The following is a 22,445-nucleotide window of genomic DNA, read 5'->3' as shown; positions in this document are numbered from 1 at the left end:
GACTCATGAGGAAGCTTTGTTTAAGTCAACAATGTTAGTTTGTTACTATTTGAACCTTCAGGCTCCCAAAATATTCATGCTGTTACACAACAAGGATTGATTCGCTTCTTAAACGGCAGACTCCCATAATGACTGACAAGTAATTAATGGAAAAAGGTACAATCTGTGATGACTGAAATCACAAGCAGACAAAGCTCCCTGAGATGTTTCATTTAATCAAAGTTTTAACAACTCAAAGCTTAAAGCATGCCAGCATAACCAGAAATTCAGAGCTCCATGAGCGTGATATCATTTGTGTAACTGCGGTGCCACAACCGAGCTTGAATCAAGCCATTATACCCTGTATGGTGTGGCAGAGGTATGACAGCATTGCATTGCGTGTTTCAACATTGTGGGAACATTTTGCACAAGCTTGGATTTACAGTAATTCCACACATTTCACTGTCGACCATTTTAGGTCATGGGTACAACCTGTAGGGCATCTTGCTTTAAGCAGAATCAGCAGGAAAGGACAGAGAGGAGCGCATCCGTACCTGGAATGGAGTTTGGCTGTTGTAGTTCTTCACCTCCTTGCTGGCTCCGCGGACAAGAAGAACTCTGGCACAGTTATCCTGGGGGGGAAACAGGACACACAAGAAACCACCAGAGGTGGTTAACAGGTTTCCGATCTCCTGAAGCCTCCACCCACCCCCGCACCCCAATCCCTATCAAGGAAGGAGAGCAGATCAGAATTCGCCACGGCGAAGCTTCTGAAGCAGGTTTGGCGAACGGCTCCTCGTGGAAGCGGGCCAAAGTCAGCCCGGGTAAAATCCGTGGCACTTACGGGTTTGGGGGCACCTCCTCGGGGCCCCGCGGATGGAGTGTGCGCGGCGCGCGGGGGAACAGAGAGGCACGGGAGGCTGAGAGAGGCTCTGCGCAGCGAGCGAGGGGGAATCTTTTTATGCCGCGGCGCAGAGAGAGCCCACTTCCAATCGCTGGATTTAGCTGCCCACCCACGGAAAGCTCCGCCGAGCACACGCGCAAACACACGCTTTCGCTGAAGCGCACACACCGTTACACAATTACCCAACGGCTCCAGCACCGCCACCCGTTACGTCCTCGCCGCTCTGCACAGACCGTGAATTCTTTCGAGGCGTAGAACACAGGGGCCTGCATCCAACAATCATTTGTCCTTAACTGACTGTAAAAGCGATTGGTACTTCTTCGGTCAGAAGCAAGATTTGGCAAGCTGATTTTGGTGATTGTTGAACTTGCCAAACTGTGTTTGTAAAGAAGAGATCTAACACTTGCATTTAATTATAAATAAAATTCCATGGAGCTGTTGACTGATTGTAGGCCAGAACCAACCTCAACAGAAGGTGATCAGTGAGGGGGCCTTGCAAATGTATTGCACCACTAGAAAAATTAACATTTTTTAGAAGCAAGGATGTATCTTGTATCATTTAAGGCGTCTGTCTGTTCTGAGGGCAACTCTGATATTTTACATTCCTACTATAAAACAACAAATCTAGTAATCATTATCTTATTATGCTGTGTTGGATTGTCACTGTAATTCACTCCAAAACATCACACAATAATTTAGAAGGTATACAGTTTGTCAGACAAAATCACTAATTTTGTCAACAAAATATTACAGGTTTTGACAAAAAAACAAAAAACTATCTGGGATTTGTGCTTTGGTTCAAGGAGCTGTAGCATTTTTTCAGAATGGCATCCTCCACTATAAGGGAATTCACACCACTTTCCATTATCTCGCCAATAGAAGATGTGTGAATATTTTTTAGCCAGAGGGCAATCTCAAATGTGCTGCTCTTTTCCGGCTGGGAGGTCCATCATCGCTGCTGTACTTCTTCTCTGGATCAGAGCTTGTGGGCAGGGTCAGCCACAATCACAGCCACAAACATTGATCTTTTCTGCAAACTATACGTCCTAATGTTATTCTCCACAATACGCTGCAGGCACAGTACGATACTTTTCAGCTTCTTATCACAGAAACACAAGCACAGTTTTGCCGGAATTTTCTCACTGAGATATTCATATGTAGGTCTTGTTTTCCCTCCTTGTAAAGACAGCCTTCGCCATAAGAGATAACCACAAAACATACACCGCCGACTCTTAATGGGTTAGAATTTGTGTATTTGAACACATACCAACATGTTTGCTGCATTTCTGTTTTGGCGATTGGTTGAATCTAAATATTATTTGATTCCATTTTAAATGTTCCATTTAAAAATGAGATGTGCACCTCTCCTTTGATCAGAATTAGCTCCCCTGTAACATGCTGGGGGGGGGGGGGGTGTTATTATGTTGAGAAATCTCACCGGGTCATGTGCAAGTATATTAGATAAGTGCACACTCTCCGGCTGCAATACTCCCTGTGGGGACAGCAGGAGGGCATAGAGGGTACAGGAGCAGAGTTTAATTGGAGATACAGAAATTGTGAAAAGAAATGAAGGGGGAGGGGTGTTGCGGATATATAGAGATACACAACACATGCAAAAGCAAATAAAATGGCGGCACATTGCAGTCAGGCTGATCATGTTCCATAACTCATGAACCCTGACAGTAAGAATAGAAGTGTATGTTTGTATACAATTTCAAACCAAGAGAGGCATTATATTTTGAATTACACAAAAATGTGTTCTTGAATTTGATTTTCTTATTTCTAACAGATGTACCAAGACAAAGGTCTACCAAGAAATCCTGAAAGCATTTCCATTAATTATTTTTAATATCAATTTCCATTTTTTCTATTGCCTTGTTAATATATACAGCGCTGTGAAAAAGTATTTGCCCTCTTCCTAATTTCCTCCATTATTGCATATTTGTCACAATGAATGGTTTCAGATCTTTACAGAAAATGTAATATTAGACAAAGGGAAACTGAGTAAACACATTTTAAAAACTGTTACTTCATTTATGTAAAGAAAAAAAGTTGTCAAAAACCCATATCACCCAACTGAAAAGGTAATTGCCCCCTTAGTTATTCAATCAACCAATTAACCATATTTAGTTCATAACTAGATTTGGCTGATTGAACCCAATCATACTTGATTTCAGTCAGCCCTATTGAATCTAAACCTCACTGATATTGAATCTTACCATCAGAGTGAAGTAGTCACCACAAAGTTTCTACAAGCACACTATGCCATGATCAAAGGAAATTCCAGAAGAGATGAGAACAAAATTGTTGAAATATATCAAGAAAGGGTTACAAAGCCATTTCTGGGGCTCTGGAACTCCACCAAACCACAGTGACAGCCATTATCTCCAAATGGAGAATACTTGGAACAGTGCTGAATCTTCCTAGTAGTGGCCGATCTGCCATAATTTCTCCATGGGCGAAATGATAACTCATCCAGAAAATCACATCAGTCAACATCCCAGAAAGACATCAAAAGAACTGCAGGCCTCTCTACCCTCAGCTAAGGTTAGTGTTCATGATTCCACAATAAGAAAGAGACTGGGCAAAAATGGGATTCAAGGGAGAGTAGCAAGGAGGAAACCACTGCTAGCCAAGAGAAGAATCAATGCTCATCTCACATTTGCAAAAAAGCACCTGGATGATGGACAGATGAGTCAAAGGTGGAACTTTTTGAGGACATGAGTTAACATCACTGCCTATCAGCTGGACCCTTCTGAGCATGTACTGAATGCTGCATCTGGAAATCATAAGCTTCTTTGCAATTTTTCTCTGGAAATAACCTTCTTGCCACAATATGTTCACTTGGCCCTGCGCATCTAAGCCTAACTCCATCTTCTTTGCTATAGTTAGTGCTTATTTTACTTTACTTTACTTTACTAGCTAAACATATTAGGCTACCTGTAGTTTAAAAAAAACTTAAAGTAGGTAAGATTTAACTCAATTTAATTACCCCTTTGCACTTTGCAAAATACCCTCCCACTTAGCAAAATGATTGCAGAGACTTCCAAAAATGTGTCTAATTTTAATTAAAGCCAAAGAAGCATATTTTTAGAGAAGTTGTGTCTCTGCAAGTAGAAGACTTTTGACCTATACTGTACCTTCCCTGGTTCATTTTGCAAGATTAGTTTTGGCAAGCAATGCAATACGCATTAATGTGTGACATGTATGTGTGATATGTGACAAAAGGCAATCTAAATACATATGATCATTATGTAACATATTTTGGCCAGCACCTTTATATTCTTCCCCAAGGTGCATACATATCACAGAGAACATTCCACTATTACTCCCTGTACACACTATCACTGATTACATGCACCATAACTTGCAATTGCATGCTGAAAATTTCAGATAAAAACCCACCTCTAATATATTTAATATATTTTCTGCAACCATAAAATGTTGCTTTTTTGTGAAGGACATCAGTTTCTCTGTTCTACGGTTATCTTCTTTGGACACCAAAGGTCGTATATGAGCATTAGCATAATGTCATTGGAAAAAGTCAAATGAATGGAGTGTGTTGAAGTACACAGCTAAGCTTTTTTCCACTCACACGTATGTTCCAGATGACCCCTGCACACTTGCTATAGAATTTGTTTGTCAATCCACCTCCACTTCACCTCCGTTTGAAGGCAGGAAATAGCACTCTAAAGGAGAATATTAATAATTGGTTTTCAGAGGCCAGGACTTCTCTGCGCCTCTCCTTTACTCTTATCCCACCTCTCAGACCAGTGCTTGGCAACCACGGAAATTAGGACACCAGCGAAAACCACAGACAACGATAACATGTTGACATTTCACACGGAACAGAACATCTATCAATTCAATGTCTTTAGTTCAGTGGCCAAGGACGCGGTCGGCCAAGAGCGCATCTTCACCCCGGTCATTTCGATGTAAGAAGTGGCAGCTCGAAGGTTGAGAGACTTCTTTATGCAGAAACAAATCTCTACAACCACTTTTTCTGTAAAGTATGTCTCCCTATTCCCACTGCGTCTGGTTCTACCTGATGCAGGAATGCAATTTCCTCCAGATTCGAAAATTTCCGACTGTTTAACTGCATCTATACCAACATTAATTTAGCGTGATACTGATCACTTGGTTGCCACTGTACTGTACTGTCGGTTGTTGAATGACTAAAAGTTCAGTTGTTTAAGTAGGCATTTGCATGAGTTACATAAAAGCTATACAACCAAGACAGATGATTCCATGTCTCTTTTAATCAACTGCCAGTCCAATGACTCACATTCAGCCTCTGCATCACCCCATTAACTAAATGATCTAAATCTGTACCCACTAGCGTTATGAGCAAGCTGCATACTACCAGTGTTAAAGCTCATGATTTGCGAGCTCATTAGGAATATTCAGGAAGGGATGTAGTAACGGAGCATTCAAAAAATTAATGCTGGAAATAAGTATCTGGTTAGGATGCAGAATATCTCAGAGAGCATTAAACAGGAGGCCATGTTGCATACTACAGCTCTTTCTGAAAACACAGGGTCACTGGGGACCAACTGTGTGTAGACAGCAGTACATATGGAAAACAGCACAAAGGTACATGAGTCATCAGAATTCTGGCTAAGCAGTGTGCAATTTGGAATTTCAGAACCAGGAACACAATTGGTTCATACCTGAACCAATTAGTAATTAGGAACAATGATCATTCTATGCAACCTGTCCAAACCACACAAGGTCTTGCATGTCTGTTTTTTTAGCACAGAAAATTGCACTCGCGGTAATGACCTGCCACGCCACACAGAAGCGCTTGCCCACGGATTGCATACGCAGAGGATGTCCTTATTTGGGCATACTGCGTCAGGGCGCGCCAGGTGACAGCACCGCACCGTAAGCCGGGCGCGGCCATAACCCTGTCGTGGCTTAGCTTGATGTGCGCTCATTAAACGTGGCCGCCTACGCCTGCGGAAGAAGTCTGCTGACCACGTTGCTCATGTGGAGGGGGTGGGGGAGAGGGCAGAGCCATTAATGAGAAAGAGGGATCTCCCATTGATCTGCAACAGCCTTGACAAGAAATACCTCAAATACCTGGAAAAGGGAATAAAAACCCCTTGCACTGCATTTTGGGCATCAAAAAGAATATAACGAGGGCCAGGGCTGCATTGTCAAGGTTATCCAATCAAACGGCGGAGTGGCGGTTCTCTGAGGAAGCGCCAGTGTCTTCACTAATTCAGAACCTGGGCTTGGCAGGATTCAAACCCAGGACCACTGCCACAGTCCTGGACCACTGGACCATATTAAATTACATTATTTGCTTTACTTAACTTGATGGTACTGTACATATTTGTTTGACGTTAGTTAGGAACATACTAGAACAGCATAACAACAGTAATATTACAACAGCATTGGCCAAGTGTATAACAAAAGGAGGAATATTGTATATTGTATATGTATAGCAATGTTACCTACTACTGAAGATAACTTATTGAGCTGTTTCAGAAGATGTTTGAATCCCACTTAACTGCTGAGTGGTGAGAAAACTTAGTCTGAAATTAAGAAATGCAGAGGACAGTACCATTTTGAAAATTAATGTGTGAAGGAAAATATTAGCTCGACACAGTTTGAGCAAGAGCACCGTGGTAGTTTTTCCACCCGACATTTTGGCTTTCAACTCTTATGGTTACTTAAAATGCGTTTTCCTTCTTTTGACTGATGGTCATCAAGAATGCAGCTCAGGGCTACGACAGTATGGTCTTAGCTGAAATGCAACCTGGAGACTACACCATAGTGCTCCCACGTCAACAAGATGTTTTAACAAGGCAGGTGTGAGCTCAGTGGTGCGAGTGAGCAGGTGAGGGTGACGCTGTGTGAGAGCGTGCGCACGCACACACCTGGTTGTAGAGCGCACAGATGTGCAGCGCCGTGTTGCCCGAGGCGTTCTGCGCGCTCATGTCCGCGCCGTAGAACAGCAGGTGCTCCAGGTGCTGGACGTGTCCATAGCGACAGGCCTGAAACACACCACGGAACAGGGAAGAGGAGTCACACCAGCAGGCAGGGGGCAGAATTACCTTTTCATGTGCATATCCACACAAATTCACATCGACAGCTGAAGGATAACAAATTTTTCTTGATCCTAATTGATTTAACTGTGATAAAAGTCTTCTGTTTTTTTTACTCAAATCCTTATTTTTGATTTCATCAAAAGTACAAAAGTTTTTTTAAATTGGTTTGCATCAAATAAAACATTTGATTAATTACAGGTGAGCTCAAACATTTTCAGTCATAATTTTATTTAAAAAAAAGCACAAGGAATGCAAATCCAACAAATAACTTGCAAGCATTGTAACCAAGCAACATAAATGAAACCCCCATGGATTAACTTTAATGAGCAAAATTTTCCGATCCTCAGCTTTCAAAACGAAACAACGCTACTTCAGTGATTGTATGCTAATAATCTACAACAAATGCTCAACACATGATTAAAAATATATCACCATATGCTTATTAATATTCCTTTCAAATATTAATATTCCACTGGTAGAATACATTAGCTGATCTGGTGACCACAGGGAGCTACATTTATGAGCACACAGAGGATTGACCAGATAAAATAAGAAAAGCATTAATGACTGCATTAATGTCACTGGGGAAATAAAGGCATTCATGTAGGTCTATATCTAGATCTGAGATCAATGGAATACATTCACCAGACAGGGAGGGAATCAGGCCAAGGTCTATCAAATACATTCCAGTTTATGCATATTGAATATTGTATTGCACTCTGATACCATTCCCATCTGCACCGTTGAAGTTGCAGTTTCAGCTTTGTCCACTAGATGTCAGGGTACCTTCACCAAGCTTAGGCTTGTCCTGTACAAGTTTCAGATACCTTGTTTTCCTTCGGTAAACCTTCCGTTTTAAAAAATAAGCCAGATTCACTTACTAAAATGAGCACATTCAACCCAATAATAAATACAAATGAAGCGCAAATGAAAATAATCCTCCTGTACGACATACAAAACAATAACTGGGTTTAAAAGTGACAGAATGCCGGAAAGAAGGCCAAATTACAAACTAAAAATAAACCACTACATTAAAAAAAAACACATTTTCAGCGCGAGGATATCAACATAGTAAGAGTCAGCCATTCCAAGCTCCACCTACGCGGTATAGTTGTGTATTATATCGTTTTGTATCATTTACAGAAAGCTACGCGGACTCTCGCCCCTGGAATGATGGGTCTCTTCACAGGACGGGGGAGACGAACGGAGCCATTTTCACAAAGCGCAGGGAAGACGGCTCTCACAATGGGCCGAGGCCCGTCTAATCCGGCTGATATCCATCGAGGACAAAGCAGCACATGAAATTGCAGCAGGGTGGGATTCTCTTTCCTTTATTAGACGACGAAAGAACCCCTGCCCTCTGATAAGGCCTCGGAATCGCTTCCCCCCCTGGGCTTTAGCCTCGGTAATGTGAGCGAGATAAGACCTTTTAAAATAAACAAACAATGTCTGGACACCCGGTGGCACTTCGGCGCACTGTTGTTTCAGAGCTTCAGAACACACAAACCAGCACGATGAGAGAGCTAGAGAGTGTTCGTCGTTCCAAGGACCAGCATTTGCACGGGTTTCTTATTGCAAATACTGCCATTGATATGGTCCGCGATTACGTTTGAGTGGATTTAGTAATTCCTTGGCACGTTTAAATGGTGTGAAAAAGCTTTATTCACAAAAAGCACATTGGGGCTTTACAGGTATATTTGCAGACTGGCTGAGGGTCATTAAAGGACAAGGACCGAGTTACACATCTCCAGTTAAGGAGATACTGCTCTTAAATGAGCACATTGCCTTATTCTCATCTCAGACCCCATTTATCAAACTCAGCGTAAATTTCATAATGAGCCATAATAAATGTGTGCGCGTAAATCCATAATCCTGTATAAGCATATAAAAGTTGCGAAAATCCGCTTGGTTCTGGAAGACACGTTTTGCAAATATATTCTCTAAGAGGGGTAGTGCAGCCATGTTATGTACAGAACAGCACAACACAAGGCATATTAATCCAAACCTGGATTTGACGCGTTCCATCTCACAATGCCTGTTCTCGTCATTATGTTATGTTATGTTATTGTCATATAGTATCAGCCAACCACTTTTTCATGTTAGAGTTATTCATATGTGCTTATGCTTTTATTGTGTAACATATAGCACAATATATTCTTTCAACACACCCTGTAAATGTGAATTTGTGTAGCCTTTTGTAAACAATACGCATAACCGTTTAGATAGATTATTGTGACACATCAGGCCTAGCTGTTAACTGACACCTCCCTAACTCTTGTTGAAATGAATTGATACAGCAGTGCTTTGCACTTTGAATAACTACTTTACACATGCCTGTTCTATTATTTGATTTAAGATAAAGAGTAGAACATACAGGCTTTCAATATGACTTTTCTGCCATTAGTTGTACACAGAACTAAGCACTTTCAGATATCAAGTTAAAATGTGATAAAATGATAAATCACATAAGTTAATGTGGAATTAGCTTATTCTTCCAATAGATGGTCAGTATTGTAACTATTGTAATGACAAAGCCCATTGAGGTTACATTTACAAAAGCATTTCATGCTCATGTGCAATGGTGATGGCAAAAATGCTATTGTTCTTGCCTGGTTAGTAGGCATTTAGGCTCACAGGATGTGATGTCATATAGTAATTGTGCTATAACCCTGTCAATCACAGTGAGTGATCGCGTGTCACAGTTAAAGGGGAGGAGCTGAGCTGAGCTCACCTGGTGGATCTCGTGCCAGCCGTTCTCGTCCTGGCAGCTGACAGTGGCCTGCTCGTGCAGCAGCAGTTCGCAGCAGTAGGGGTCTCCCCCGACCATGGCAGTGTGGTAGAGTGCCGTCAGGCCTCGGCTGTCCTTGTAGTCCGGCGACGCTCCCAGCTCCAGCAGCGTCTGCAAGAGGCCACCTTGAGCCAGGCATCCATCTACTATGACCAGAGGAATCTTACTGCACTCTCTGTCTGAAAGCCGGAGCTCTTCTGATTCAGAGACATCAAACCTTCAGCCAAGACACAAACAGTCCTGTAGTCGCAAGCTAGGTGGCAGCCTTTTATTTTAGTCAGTGGACTACTACTTCAAATTGTACAAGGTGAGTGTAGCATTGGTGTTGTAAAGCATTGGGAAAAGCACTGGGTCACTTCTACAATGGTCCCAATTTTCAAAGTCTAGAGTGCAGCACAGTGAGCTGGGAAAGAGAATGAGCAAGTCGATGAGCACACAAACGCTACCGTCAGGGCCACTTGGTTCTTAGACTTGGCTGCCTTGTGCAGGGCGGTCAGCCCGTCTTTCGCCCGGAAATCCAGATGTGCACCCCCGTTTTTCAGGGCCTTGATTACGTCCACCATGTTGTCCAGATGGGCGGCGAAGGTCAGCGGGGTTTCTGCGAGGGGGCAGAAACAACAGGACGTACCCTCAGAATTCGCTCAGGCTCGGGCTCAACAGAGGTGGAAAAATCCAGGTCCTGAAAGTAAAAGTCCACCCCAGTATTTTGTTCCAAACACCTGGATTTGTTAATTAGTAGAATAACCTTTCAGCAAGGAGATAGAACTAATTAGTGAAATCAGCTGGTTGAGTTCATGGGTGGAAGAAACACATGGCAGGACTTTTAATTTTCTGACACCTGGACTTCTGCTTCTAATCCTCAGGCTTAGCATTATTAGGACTCAAAAAGGGAGATGTGTGATGGTACAGTATTTTACAACAAAACTGAAATCCTGAAGTGATAACAAAACAGAATGAAAAAAGATTTATTCCACACATGCATCCCCTCTGTTTTTCAGGCAGGGGAGTCGCTAAGCCAAGTCGGGAAGACCACGCTACAAACTGAGCAAAGAGAGATCGTAGTAACAACGGACAGACAGCATAGGTGCAGTAGTTGTTACGTGCTGGGGGGTTGGGGGTTGGGGGGGGGGTGGTGGGCCTGCAGGTTGAGCCGAATTGTGTAAGTGGTTTTGGCAGAGCACCAGGAAACAGAGGCCACAGCATGGCTCATTTAGATTCGGTCTCTGTTGAGCCTGCAAGTGGAGGTGGCCCTGTCGAAACAGTGCCAGAGGCATCCGATGGAGAAAATGCGCTCTCCGCAGTCCTGCCTCCCCAATCGCAGGGCTGAGTCTTGTGTGTGCTAATGCTGGGGCCTGTCACAGCACCAGTTATGCAAAACCTGCATTTTAAGTCTGCCTTCTTTAGCAGCTTAAAAATGAATGAATGATGTTTTCCTATTTTGGGTCTTCTCCAATGCGGTCTGGTGAGTTTGGCATTCACATAAATGCAGTTTGTATTGAGAACAATAAAACCTGAATTTAAGTCAAATTTCTGGACATATATTAAGACTTCAAAGGTTTAACCGCTTGCCTTGTTCCACCTTGTGTGAACAACAAACCCAGTGCGTTTACAGCGGTAACTTTCCAAAGGTAAGACATTTCAGATGTTCTGTCATTTCATATTGTTATTCAATACATGTGGAAAACACTTTCACTTCAACGACATTAACAGACAGTGCACAAACGCACTAGTTTTCAGCGATACAAAAGCTTTTACCGTGTAATAAATAATAAATAAGAGCTTTTAATTTTTAATATTAAAACTTTCAGGATATTATTTGCCACGAAAGCCTCGCTAAGACCGTGGGTGGAGGGAATTCATGGAAAGCAAAATCAGATTTCACTAACTAATCCCCCTCGTTTAAAATGGGAAGATTTCATTATATGATGTAATTAAAGCCAAGAGACACACATTCCCATATTTGCATTTTAAATAACCACCAAACTGTTATCTTTAACTAATTGCGCTAATTAAGAAGGCATGGAAGAGAGGTTGAAGCATGTGCACAGAAAAAAAAGGGGGATTTCAGAGGATCTTTCCACTGCAATATATCACCCTCGGCCAAAATTAGATGCAATTATCATTGCCGTCCTATCCGTTATGAAATTATAAACGCTGACATGATTAAGGTCTCGGAAGCTGCCCACTCCAGAACTGGACCACATTCTGCAGAGCAAGGATTTTTTGGAGCTGACAGATTTTGGAGCTGACAGAACTATTGCTAGGGCAAAGACTTGCCTTACTGCATTAAAATTAAGCTGTCAGCGGCAGTGCACTCGCAAAACCACTTAAGTATTATGAAATTCCTCTTTCATACGCGTGCACAAAAGAGGGAGAGAGAGGAGGAGGCAGGGAAGACAAGGAGTCTGGATTCTATTCTATTGCACTACCGTTCGCTCTCAAAGTTTCATTAATATCTAAGTGCTACTTCTTATACAGAATTTTTCGAAATTATACTGATATGTATATCAAATCTATTCAGTCCAGATTGAGTCTGAAGAAACGGAAGGTTCTGGAAGCACAGTATCTACTGTAACCCAATGAAACTAGCCTCTTTGCTTTTTTTCTTTCGCTATGACAAAATGAGTGATTGCAGCCAAAATGTATTGAATCAACATAAAAATGAATTAAAAGTAAAAACATGTCAAATAAACAAAAAATTTATTTGGACACTTCAGGTAAAGTTGGACGTGGTCAACACAATAATAAACAAAAGCTGGCTGTGAACCCTCCAGAGATGTGAATGTGACAGCTGTGTATGTGTGGAGATGTGAGCTCAGACACTGTGACGAGAGAGAGAGAGAGAGAGAGAGAGAGGGGTGGAGGGTCCAATTTCTCTAAGGTTACTTTGTTATTAACAAAATAAAGCTGCAATCTGGTCAGACACACAGTATTCATTCACAGAAATCAAGCTGCTTCTTGTCTACACACTTGATGAGAGGTGAGCTGCTGTAGGCAACAGTGAATATTGAACGGAGCAGCAAAATGGAGCAGCAGTCTGACAATGGATTTTTTTTTTATTTAAGAAAAAAAACTGGAAAAGTAATGAAAAATGTACAGCTGCCATACATTGCTTTTGAAGTCTTTCCATTTCAACTGCGAGATTTCAGAGACCTCTGACATAATATTAGTATTCCTAATTTCCACAGAAGCTTCAAAGAAGATTGCAGAGAGGATTTGTGAATTGAACCAATTAAAATGTATTTGCCAGCATAACAGCAGAACATGCTGTAAGGAGGGGCATGGTTTGAATCCATCAGGGTGGCTTAGTGTTATTGTCAATGTACATGTGTTCACGCGTATTACAGTATTCACTGAACTTTAAAATGAAGATTCAGGAGAGAAATTTACAGACAACCCGTTATCCTATTACCTCAACCTGCTAAACCAGCTTTCTCTACAGGCGAAACATTTCTATCTATTTATTTACTCAACAAAACAAATTTAAATTAATTTTTACTGTCTGGAAATTGTTTTGCTGAATCATAAGTATATAATGCAATTAATAGCAGGTATGTTTTCCCCCCGAAAACAACTGCAGTTCTTTTCTGCTAGCAAGGTTGACCGTGTTAACAAAACGGAAGTGTTACAGTCTTACATTTATTTATGTGTTTAACATTTTTGTTTAGTAAGCAAAATGTATTGCTGATTAAAATGTTATCCTACTGATGCTTAAAACTGTGAGCTATTGAATTATTAATGGTAAGGATATGTATTTTAAAACAGATTTAGACAGCCCTATTAATTGTTAACACGCTATAACCCATAGCTCTGTGTACATGCTTATTGCAGTGGGGGTTATAAATGCAGATTTGTTGTATTCTTACTGCAGTGCACAGCCAGGTGTCACTGCAGGTCATGAATCGGACCGCATGCGGTCGCGGTGAGCATACCACCGGTATCGGCGTCATGGTAGTTGGGGTCGAGCCCTCTCTCCAGCATCTTGGAGACCTTCTCTGTCTGGTGGTGCTGAATGTGGTCCATGAACTTCCTCAGGTTGGCCTGGAAAAAATGAGAGGGGGAGCAAAGGGGGGCGGGGGGGTGTCAAGAGGAGTGAGAAAAAAAGAGTGAGACCGAGGGAGGAGCAAGCAACCGAGCGAGGGATCCAGGACTGATGCCCACCCCCGGTCCCTGCTCTTGTTCCGACAGCCCAGATCTATGTTCCAGGGACAAATGTTCCACCGGCTTTCCAGGCCAGTCAAAAATAGATAGGAGGTCAGCTCCCTTGACACCGCCGAAGGAGGAGGGATGTCGGACGGAACAATGGCGCCTCCAGCCCGCCCTTCACCTCCCTCTCCGACTGACAGAGAGGCGCGCGCCAGACCGCTCGCCCCGATAACGACGCGGGCTCGCTCAAGGGTATCGGATCCGCCAGGCTGACGCGCGCGGGGGGAAGACGAGCTCAAAGGCTGGGGAGGACACCCGCACCGCGCCTCGATCCCGCCCAAAGCGTCACCCGGCGGAGAAAGATGAGCGCGGCCTCGCTTTCTCTTTCATTTCTCATCTTTCCATCATCAAGATTTCTCAGGGAGCAACCAGCTTTGTACTGTCAGCAGATTTACTTTGACGTCTCAGGGCCGGGGAGGCACGTGGGGAGATGCTACAGTAACACAAGATACGCATCTCTACAGTAAGCACATTAGGCATGTTGGTAGATCTGTTTAGTCAGTGGCATGATCCGAAATGAACTTTTTTCTCCACCAGCCACTGTGACAGGTTGATGTAAATTTCTACCAGTCACTCAGAATTTCTACCTGCTGGTTCGGAAAACGATGCAGGAAACATTTGGATTACAAGCACAGACCCATATAACATCATGGAATGCACTGCCACTGCAGCTTCACTGTGTTCATTGCCAATCATGGAATTTGAACCAACCCAGCCTCTTTAATTTACAGATAGAATAACACTTCTTTAAGCTATTATGTAGCAGCCACACACAGTTAATTCTGCTCCTCCTCTGACTCAGACAGACGACATCTGCATCAACAACAAAACTGTCCACCTCCACAAAGTGCTCGCTGTCCAGATGCCACACGTCTGCTGTTAGAATGTGCGACATTCAAATTTAACAAAATCCAATCATAGAAATTCAACATGTTTATTAAAAACCTATTTGTTAAAATGATACAAAACAAACGACCCGCCACAGCGAGCGAATTAACTGTCTTCGGTGGGTGGCGGGAGTTACTTTCAGACCCTGGTCAGTGGGTCAAAGCGCCCATCAGGTCCGGCTCACTGCACTGTGCTAGCAGCGGTTTTGTGAGGGATAGGCAGTGCTATTAGCACAGGGGGCTCTTTGACCTACATGGGTCTAACCCTCAATTAACATCATTTAGACGGTTAAGATTAGGAAGATGGCGTCACAAGCGGTAAGGCGGATGGCCTGATTACCGATGGTTCCTCGATAAGCTCGAGGTTAAGGCTGCAGGCGCAGCCCGGCTCCTCAATAATTTACACTGTAATTCAAGTCTGCGGCAGAAGCTGAATTTAAATCAATTACAGACTATGAAGTGGATTTGGGACCTCGTTATTTCACACTGTGTTATTTCCCTCTTGAGGAAACAAGTTTATGGCGCCAGTCTCATGTCCTTGGAGACGGTGCACTTTTACCTGTAAATATGGAATCTAATTTCTTTATAGAAGAAACATTTCTATATATAAATATAAATTATTCCATCACAGATACACATTGATGTGACACAGCAGTCTAAGGGGATTCCCTTTTGCCGGTTTATCATGGAAAAGCCTCGTACAGTAGCCCGAGTCATATTATACTTCCTCCTTTTCAATAATACAGAGAACTTGATCAGCTCATGCCAAAAAAAGACAATGAAGGAGAGATGGGAAATTATGCAGCTGAGATAGGGAGGCTGAGGCCAAGGAGAGGCTTCAACCCAGAAATGTCAGCTGTCTCCAGGCTGGGAGTTCTGAGATGCGTGTAACCATTTACTCTCTGAGGCTGCCATGGAGACGCAGAAACAATTCAGAGTACACAAATTTCTGATAGAAGATCCAGCCTCTTATACTGGTCAAAAGCAAAGGTACACATCAGTGCAAACCGATGTCAAGCATGCAATTTCTTAGAGTTAGCCAGAGCACTGAAGAATCAAATAGTGTCATTTTGTGATTCTTATGGTACATCGTATTAAACTGCATTTATATAGTGTCCCTTTTATCTCTGGTTCTCTGGTGGGGGGGGGATCATGACTTCACATCACCCTCATCCCACATAAGCTGACATGAAGGGGAGAAGGATCTATCCAATGAAACTACAGGACGCCCCAATTAGCCAGACTGGGTATTACGTATAGAGTAGTCATTTGGAATTTGTCCAGAACAACAGGGAACGCCCCTACTCTGTGTGATAAGTGCCATGGGATCTTAAACGGTTGGGAGAATTGCAGTGCAAGATCTCATTTGAAAGAAAGAGACAGTGTAATTCTATACATATGGAACCATGCTGTCAGCCGACTATCCCAGTGGCTCAATGAGGACAGTGACTGACAGATGATGTCACTCTGCTCAGTCCAGCTCTGGCCATAACTTTGAAAAGAAGGTACAGCCATAGAATGGCAGCCATAGAAATGTATGTGCCGTTGGCAAAACTTTCAAGGACAAAGAACAGGATGGGTCAATGGCTACAGTATTCTGTGAGGGGTACCTTTATTTGCCAGCTTCAAAGCTTAAGCCATTGTGTTGTGCTAAATGTGCAGTATATTGGAATGTGCCTGATTGGCTGATGGAAAGACAAGACGTGATTAAGACACAAAAGAAAAGCAGAATAAGAAGATATGACAAGATAAGCTTGGCTTTGACAAGCTCGCCTACAGCACCACAGTCTGTGTGAATAAAACGTGTGAATATTTCCAGGGGTATTCTATCAAATTTACATGAGCACAAGGAAATGCAATCTTGTTTACTAAAACAGAAAGGGCCAGCAGGCAAGCCTACGTAATACCTTCAATTTACAAAATACAGACAAACACAAGTTTTGAAATTTATCTGATCAGCCATATGAGCAGTCTTGCTTGCTTTGTCTTACATTACATTAAACAGAAAAGGTCATTTGGTGAGTAGTAATGATCCAGCTTGTATTCATGAATGTGTTTTTTCCCCGTTCCGCATCCACATATTCTCTGCATTGTAATGTGCAATCAGTCAAGACTACAGCTCTGACTCCAAATCACCCTAACACTGATAAGTCAAACCCACCCAGGTTCCCAACATTGTCTCGGAGTAATTAAAGAACTGCCTGCTGGAATACATTTGGCCAAATAAGACATTTCCATGATAATATAAACAGTTCAGTAAATTCATATGAGCTTTTCGGCAAACAAACCTTTGTGTGAAGTTTGGCAATCTGTTTCTCATCGACGTTTGGCTGCTTGTAAATTCGGCTCTTGTAGCGAAACTGCAGAATGAAACAGAGAAGGTTTGTGACTCTCATTTATCGTAAAGTCACTTATTTCCGCTCTTTTCAGATGTAATATACAATACATGATACTGGCACAGTAAAGTACATTTTCTTGGACATTAAAGGTATAAGATGATATCCATGAGCAGGCAAATTAATGTAGCTCTCGGAAAAAAGAATATAGTAATTACAGATTATCGCTGTATATTGCCAGAACCCAACAGTCAGAAACCCTTAAAAATCAACATTCAAAGGAGCGGACAAATTTGGAATCTGAGGACCAGGTGTTCTGCACCTCTAGTGTCGGGACCCCTTTGCTGATGGGTTGAGGGTACTCTCTCAGGAGTCGCTCCTCGTCCAGAAACTTGCCATCCCTTCCGTTGCCGGCAGGCTGAAAGAGTCCATAGTTCAGGACGTCTTTTAGACTCTGGTTCAGTGTGCACAGGATCCGTTGCTTGGCAACCCATATGGTGGCATCGGGGTTGAACCTCATGCATTTCTGTTCAAGACAGAGAGAAGGTTAAAAGCTTCACTTTTTGGCAGGAAGAGGCACCCAGATGAAGCGCTGACACAATAGCTAACAGACTTGCCATTTCCTCTGTCTGACAAAGATTTAGTCATATGCATATTTTTATGCAGGTTTGGGCCTCATCCACGTTTCTAAATGCACAATTGTATTTTTTAATAGCTCCCAATTGTTTCTTGCACAGATTAATTAAAAACATTGGCTTTAGGGCTCATCCCAGCAGCCAGTGGTCATCTGCAGGAAAACAGATTATTGATGAGAAACATACAAAACCAGCTAAACCTAGCCAAACCCATTATCAGAAGATTATACAGATTTTTCAACATAATTCTGTTCATGCAATGTCAGACATTTATGTTAATGTTCGAAAGAGGAGTGTGATAGCAAACAATCTCAGAATGCTGCATGTCTGTGGGGTTGCTCATGAACTCCATAAACATGGCGCATTCTGGATCAATTTTTTTCTTTTTTTTGCCATTACACCTCCCAGACTAGCTTCAATTAAAATTTGCATTGCTACATTGTAGATGTACAAGTACAGTGTTCCAATTTTCAATTCACAGGCTATGTTAACATGATTCATTATGGTTATTTATATTGTACTGGCTTGCTGTGTAATTAGCCTTACTGGTTAGACGGGTATATTCCACAATTTAGCAAGAACAGCAAAAAATCAATCCCTATTTATGCACCATACACATATAAATAATACCAGATGCACTCAGCTGTGTATACAATTCCACTGTAATGAGGAAGGCTATATTAAGCATTCTCAGGGCCCTCCACATGGATTGGCTTCTCCATGGCGTTCTCTATAAAATCTAACCCACTCAGCTGTGGATTCTGCTGTCACGACTACACTGATTCAAACAACAGTGAACATCCAATAAAACTATTAAACTATTTTCATGCACATTACGATGAAAAATAAAAAGTATGTGGAGCTATAAATCACTTACCCGAGAGGCCTATATATAATCATATTGTCTGATAAGTTTTTAACAATCTTCAAGGCTTTTTGTTCTTTTTTTTTTCCCAATTCTGTAGGTTCAATTTAAAGGGTCCTTAAATAGTCATTTGTGGATGTGAAAAAGGTACCACATTCATTAAGAAAGAGGTTTTTTCACTTTCACACCACTTGTCTGTGCTCACAATGTGATACTCTTGTCCCCTCCTTAAATAACACCAAAGGGAAGCAATTAGGAGTTTGAGGGGAGGACAAGTGGTGGCCAAGAGTGATCTGAGCATAGGTCACCACGCAACGTAATATTATGTCCACAATTACTGTCAACATTTTTGTCTGTCTGGCCAGAATACAACATTACTCCTGTGCTATGTATACAGCAGTGAATGTAGGCAATAATAAGTTAACTGTATTTTCTTTGGTTTCTTGGCTTTAAGCATATACAGTAGCAGCTAATCTGTGGAGCAGGGCGGGGTTGGAGTCATCGCCTCCCTGCTGGAGACTTAGCCTTGTAGGCAGGGTGCTGGGAAGATGCAACATTAGGCAGGTTCTGGCTGGCCCTGGCCATCCATCAGCCTCAGTGTTCACACCTCCTGTCAGGGTCCAGGGTACATGGCTGCCTCGCTCCAACTCTGGCACAGGGGTGGGAGAGACAGTTCTCTGGATGTGTGATCGAGGGCGATGGGTGATCGGAGAGCCTTGTTAAACGGCACTTCAGGCGAGCATGCCTTGGCTCACAGACTTGCCGGTCAGCCCTCTAGATGCTAGACTTCTGTGACCTTAATGTGACCCTGACAGTGGGCAAGGAGAACAATAGCTCCTTGGGTCAGTACATCTTAAATGGCTGCATGTGCCTTTCTTAGCACTGTACGACCTGGCTAATGGTCTGAAGTTCCTGTTCCCCATTAATTAACCCCTCAGAAATGATGTTGTCCAAGGGAAGCATTATTCTCAACCCTGCTGCTGCTGCTGCTGATAGGGGCATCCATCTCCCTCACCAGATTGGCTGCCCTAGTTAGCAAATGAGACAGAAATGGAATTCTGGGCTTTTTGCTTTTTCTGTTTTTTTTTTTTTGAGGCCTTCACTTACATTTCACATGACCCCATCACAGCCCCATCCAATGAGTGTATACCTCTGTCTCTCTGTCTATGAAACTTATATTAAGCAATGTGTTTGATCAGAAGCCAGGCATTAGCTGTATTCTGTTAGATTCTTACACCTACTGAAACCACAACAGACTATTTTTATCCAGTTCTGTTGTAAAATAAATAAACTTCAGACAAATAAACCAGACAAAGAAGAGACCTGGGTCAAATATGAATATGAAAAACTTTAACTATAGGGGATGCAAAGAATTTTGAGAACAGATACCTGAAAATGTTTAATAAAATATACAAAACAAAATGTATGAAAGAAGACATTTTGTTCTGAATATTGACAAAAATAGATGTTCGTTTTAAAAGTGGTTGTTATCTTCAATGATATACAAGAGCAAAAATGGTTATTATTATTATTATTATATACTTGACCCAAGTCTGACCAGTAATCAGACTGGAGTCATATTTCCATTTGAATGACGTCTGTTCAATTTCCATTATGGCACATATTGTAAGCATGCAAAAATCTTACGTCATGTTTTAAATGTTTCAACTACTAATAACCAAACTTGAAAAGACAGATGCAAAGCAAAGAAGAAAGGTTTCCTTCTCGTCGCGCTAAAACCCAATATTAACATTGCTTATCTTCACAGGCCACATGCATGCACATATGCGTACACACACACAGAACCTTTTCTGAACCTTCCATCAACCTCATAGCCAGTGCTTCCTGTCATATCCAAACCACAAGTCCACCATTAACCATACACCCACCATTTACACAGCGATATGAAAGTGACGCATTAGCACAACACAAGGCACTACAGATAGAAAATGAAAGCACAGTACAAACAATAAACTGTTAATCCAGCTAATCAATTTCACGAAGATCTAATAATCACAGGAAAATCAAATGATATAGCTTTTCCCATGAGGTTGGGAAGTGTACTTTCCTTCCTTGTAGCTTAGCATCAGACATCTGCATCAATACCCTCTGGACAGGCAGAGAAGAAAAATGCTACCCTGTACACCCGGTGTACATTACATCCATTAGCAGCCCCCTGAACATGCATGCACATACACACAGACTCACAGACACACAGGGACAGACACACACCATTAAAATAATCTCTCTGAACCTTCCAACTACACAACCATTAAAAAAACTTCCGTCACTTTCATACTATAAGGTTAGCCTCACATCCACCACTAAATGCAACCAAAGCTAAATAACATATTAGCACAACACGGTCAGTTAGTCCACTCAAAACCGATTATGAAAACAATCACAAACCCAACTGTTACAAGTGCTTATCCAGGCAATTTCCCAGAAATTGCAGAAAATCAGACAATATAGCATTCCTGATAAATTCTGAAAAGTGCTTTCCCCCTGTAATACTTTGTATCAGACCTATGCATCAACACTCATTGGACAGGCAGAGAAAAAAAAAGACATCAATGCAAGCACATTAAATCTCCAGAGCCAACGGGGTCTCCGGGTGCCCCCGCACGTGTGTGGCGGCACGTGTGTGTAGAAAACACGTGCGTGTGCGGCAGTCGTTGCTCACAGTCTGCTGCAGGTCGGGGATGACCACGCGGACGACCAGGGTGTTGCTCTGGATGTCCTCCATCCTGCTGTGCGGCCGCTCGGCGGTGGCTTTTATGGTCTCGTAGATGGTCTCCTCTTTGGAGCTGTCGGACTCTGAATCCATGGAGTAGTCGGAAAAACTCTGGGCCATCTCATCCTCGCTGGACGTTGGGCTCCTGGGCATATTCAGCGGTCCGGCCAAATTCAGCTGCAGGAAGACGTGACATACGTTCAAAAATGCCAACAGATCTCAGCTGCCAAACAATGTCGGAAAAAAGGAAAACTGAGCCAGCTAACAGAACATCAGAGGAAGATTGAGAAGAAATCCTGGATCCATATTGTTGTATTAATGCCATGAAATTTGTACAGATTTGTTATATTGTGTCCTGATGTACTGTATCTGAAGAACATACCTTTCACCGGTGACAGTAGAACATATCTAAAGTAATTTTACTCAGTCAACAGGATCGAAAAGGTCTGGAATTTAATACTGCCATTGAGAATGGGAAGAATGCTGCTGAAAAGAAAAGTACCAACACAAAAGGACTTATTGGTCAGCTATAATATTGTGTCAAAGGGTCATTACATCTACTGACATGATTGCATCTTCCGGCAGACACCATTGTTGACAAGACTCAAAAAAAGGCTTTTTGAGTGTCAATCTGAGCCAAGCAAACTGCTTCTCTCTGTCTGTTCACAAATAATATCATTCTAGGCCCCAGAAAAGTAGGAGTAGAATTGCACTGCATTAGTGGGTTGCATTCTCAATTACCACTACACTGCAGACTCATCAGTAGAGATGGGTCATACTGAGATAATTATCTGTCCAGGGGGTGTGATATAATGCCAAAAAAGAAGGACATTAAGATAAGTACAAACTACATATTCCTTAATCTTCCAAGACCATTCCTAGAAAGAGAGTTCCTCGCTTTTATTCCAGAATACTGCTCATTCCCCTCACAGCTCTCTTTGCTCATGTTTATGCATGTTCACTCAACAGGAAGATTCTAAATTAGTCCTGCACATGTTTGGCAGGAACGAGTGGGCTGAGGGGAGCTGGTGTGGGGGAACATTAGTACACTTTCC

The 22,445-nt window shown here is 42.3% G+C and overlaps 1 protein-coding gene across 4 annotated transcripts in view; it reads right to left on the bottom strand.

Annotated features, from left to right (window-relative positions):
- Window positions 1–22,445, bottom strand: part of LOC135255285 (SH3 and multiple ankyrin repeat domains protein 2-like) — a 177,107-nt gene that overhangs the window by 108,312 nt on the left and 46,350 nt on the right. For all 4 annotated transcript variants that reach the window (XM_064336240.1, XM_064336239.1, XM_064336242.1 and 1 more), the window contains exons 2-9: window positions 21,340–21,567; window positions 17,479–17,682; window positions 17,109–17,180; window positions 13,660–13,768; window positions 10,174–10,325; window positions 9,671–9,838; window positions 6,769–6,885; window positions 534–611 (exon numbers count right to left, since the gene is read on the bottom strand). In XM_064336240.1, coding sequence (XP_064192310.1) covers window positions 534–611; window positions 6,769–6,885; window positions 9,671–9,838; window positions 10,174–10,325; window positions 13,660–13,768; window positions 17,109–17,180; window positions 17,479–17,682; window positions 21,340–21,543 — 1,104 coding nt within the window. In that variant the 5' untranslated portion in view covers window positions 21,544–21,567. The remainder of the gene's footprint in view (window positions 1–533; window positions 612–6,768; window positions 6,886–9,670; window positions 9,839–10,173; window positions 10,326–13,659; window positions 13,769–17,108; window positions 17,181–17,478; window positions 17,683–21,339; window positions 21,568–22,445) is intronic.

Source organism: Anguilla rostrata, chromosome 5, assembly GCF_018555375.3.
Source record: "Anguilla rostrata isolate EN2019 chromosome 5, ASM1855537v3, whole genome shotgun sequence".
NCBI lineage: Eukaryota > Metazoa > Chordata > Actinopteri > Anguilliformes > Anguillidae > Anguilla > Anguilla rostrata.
This window is presented reverse-complemented; position numbering and strand designations above follow the sequence as displayed.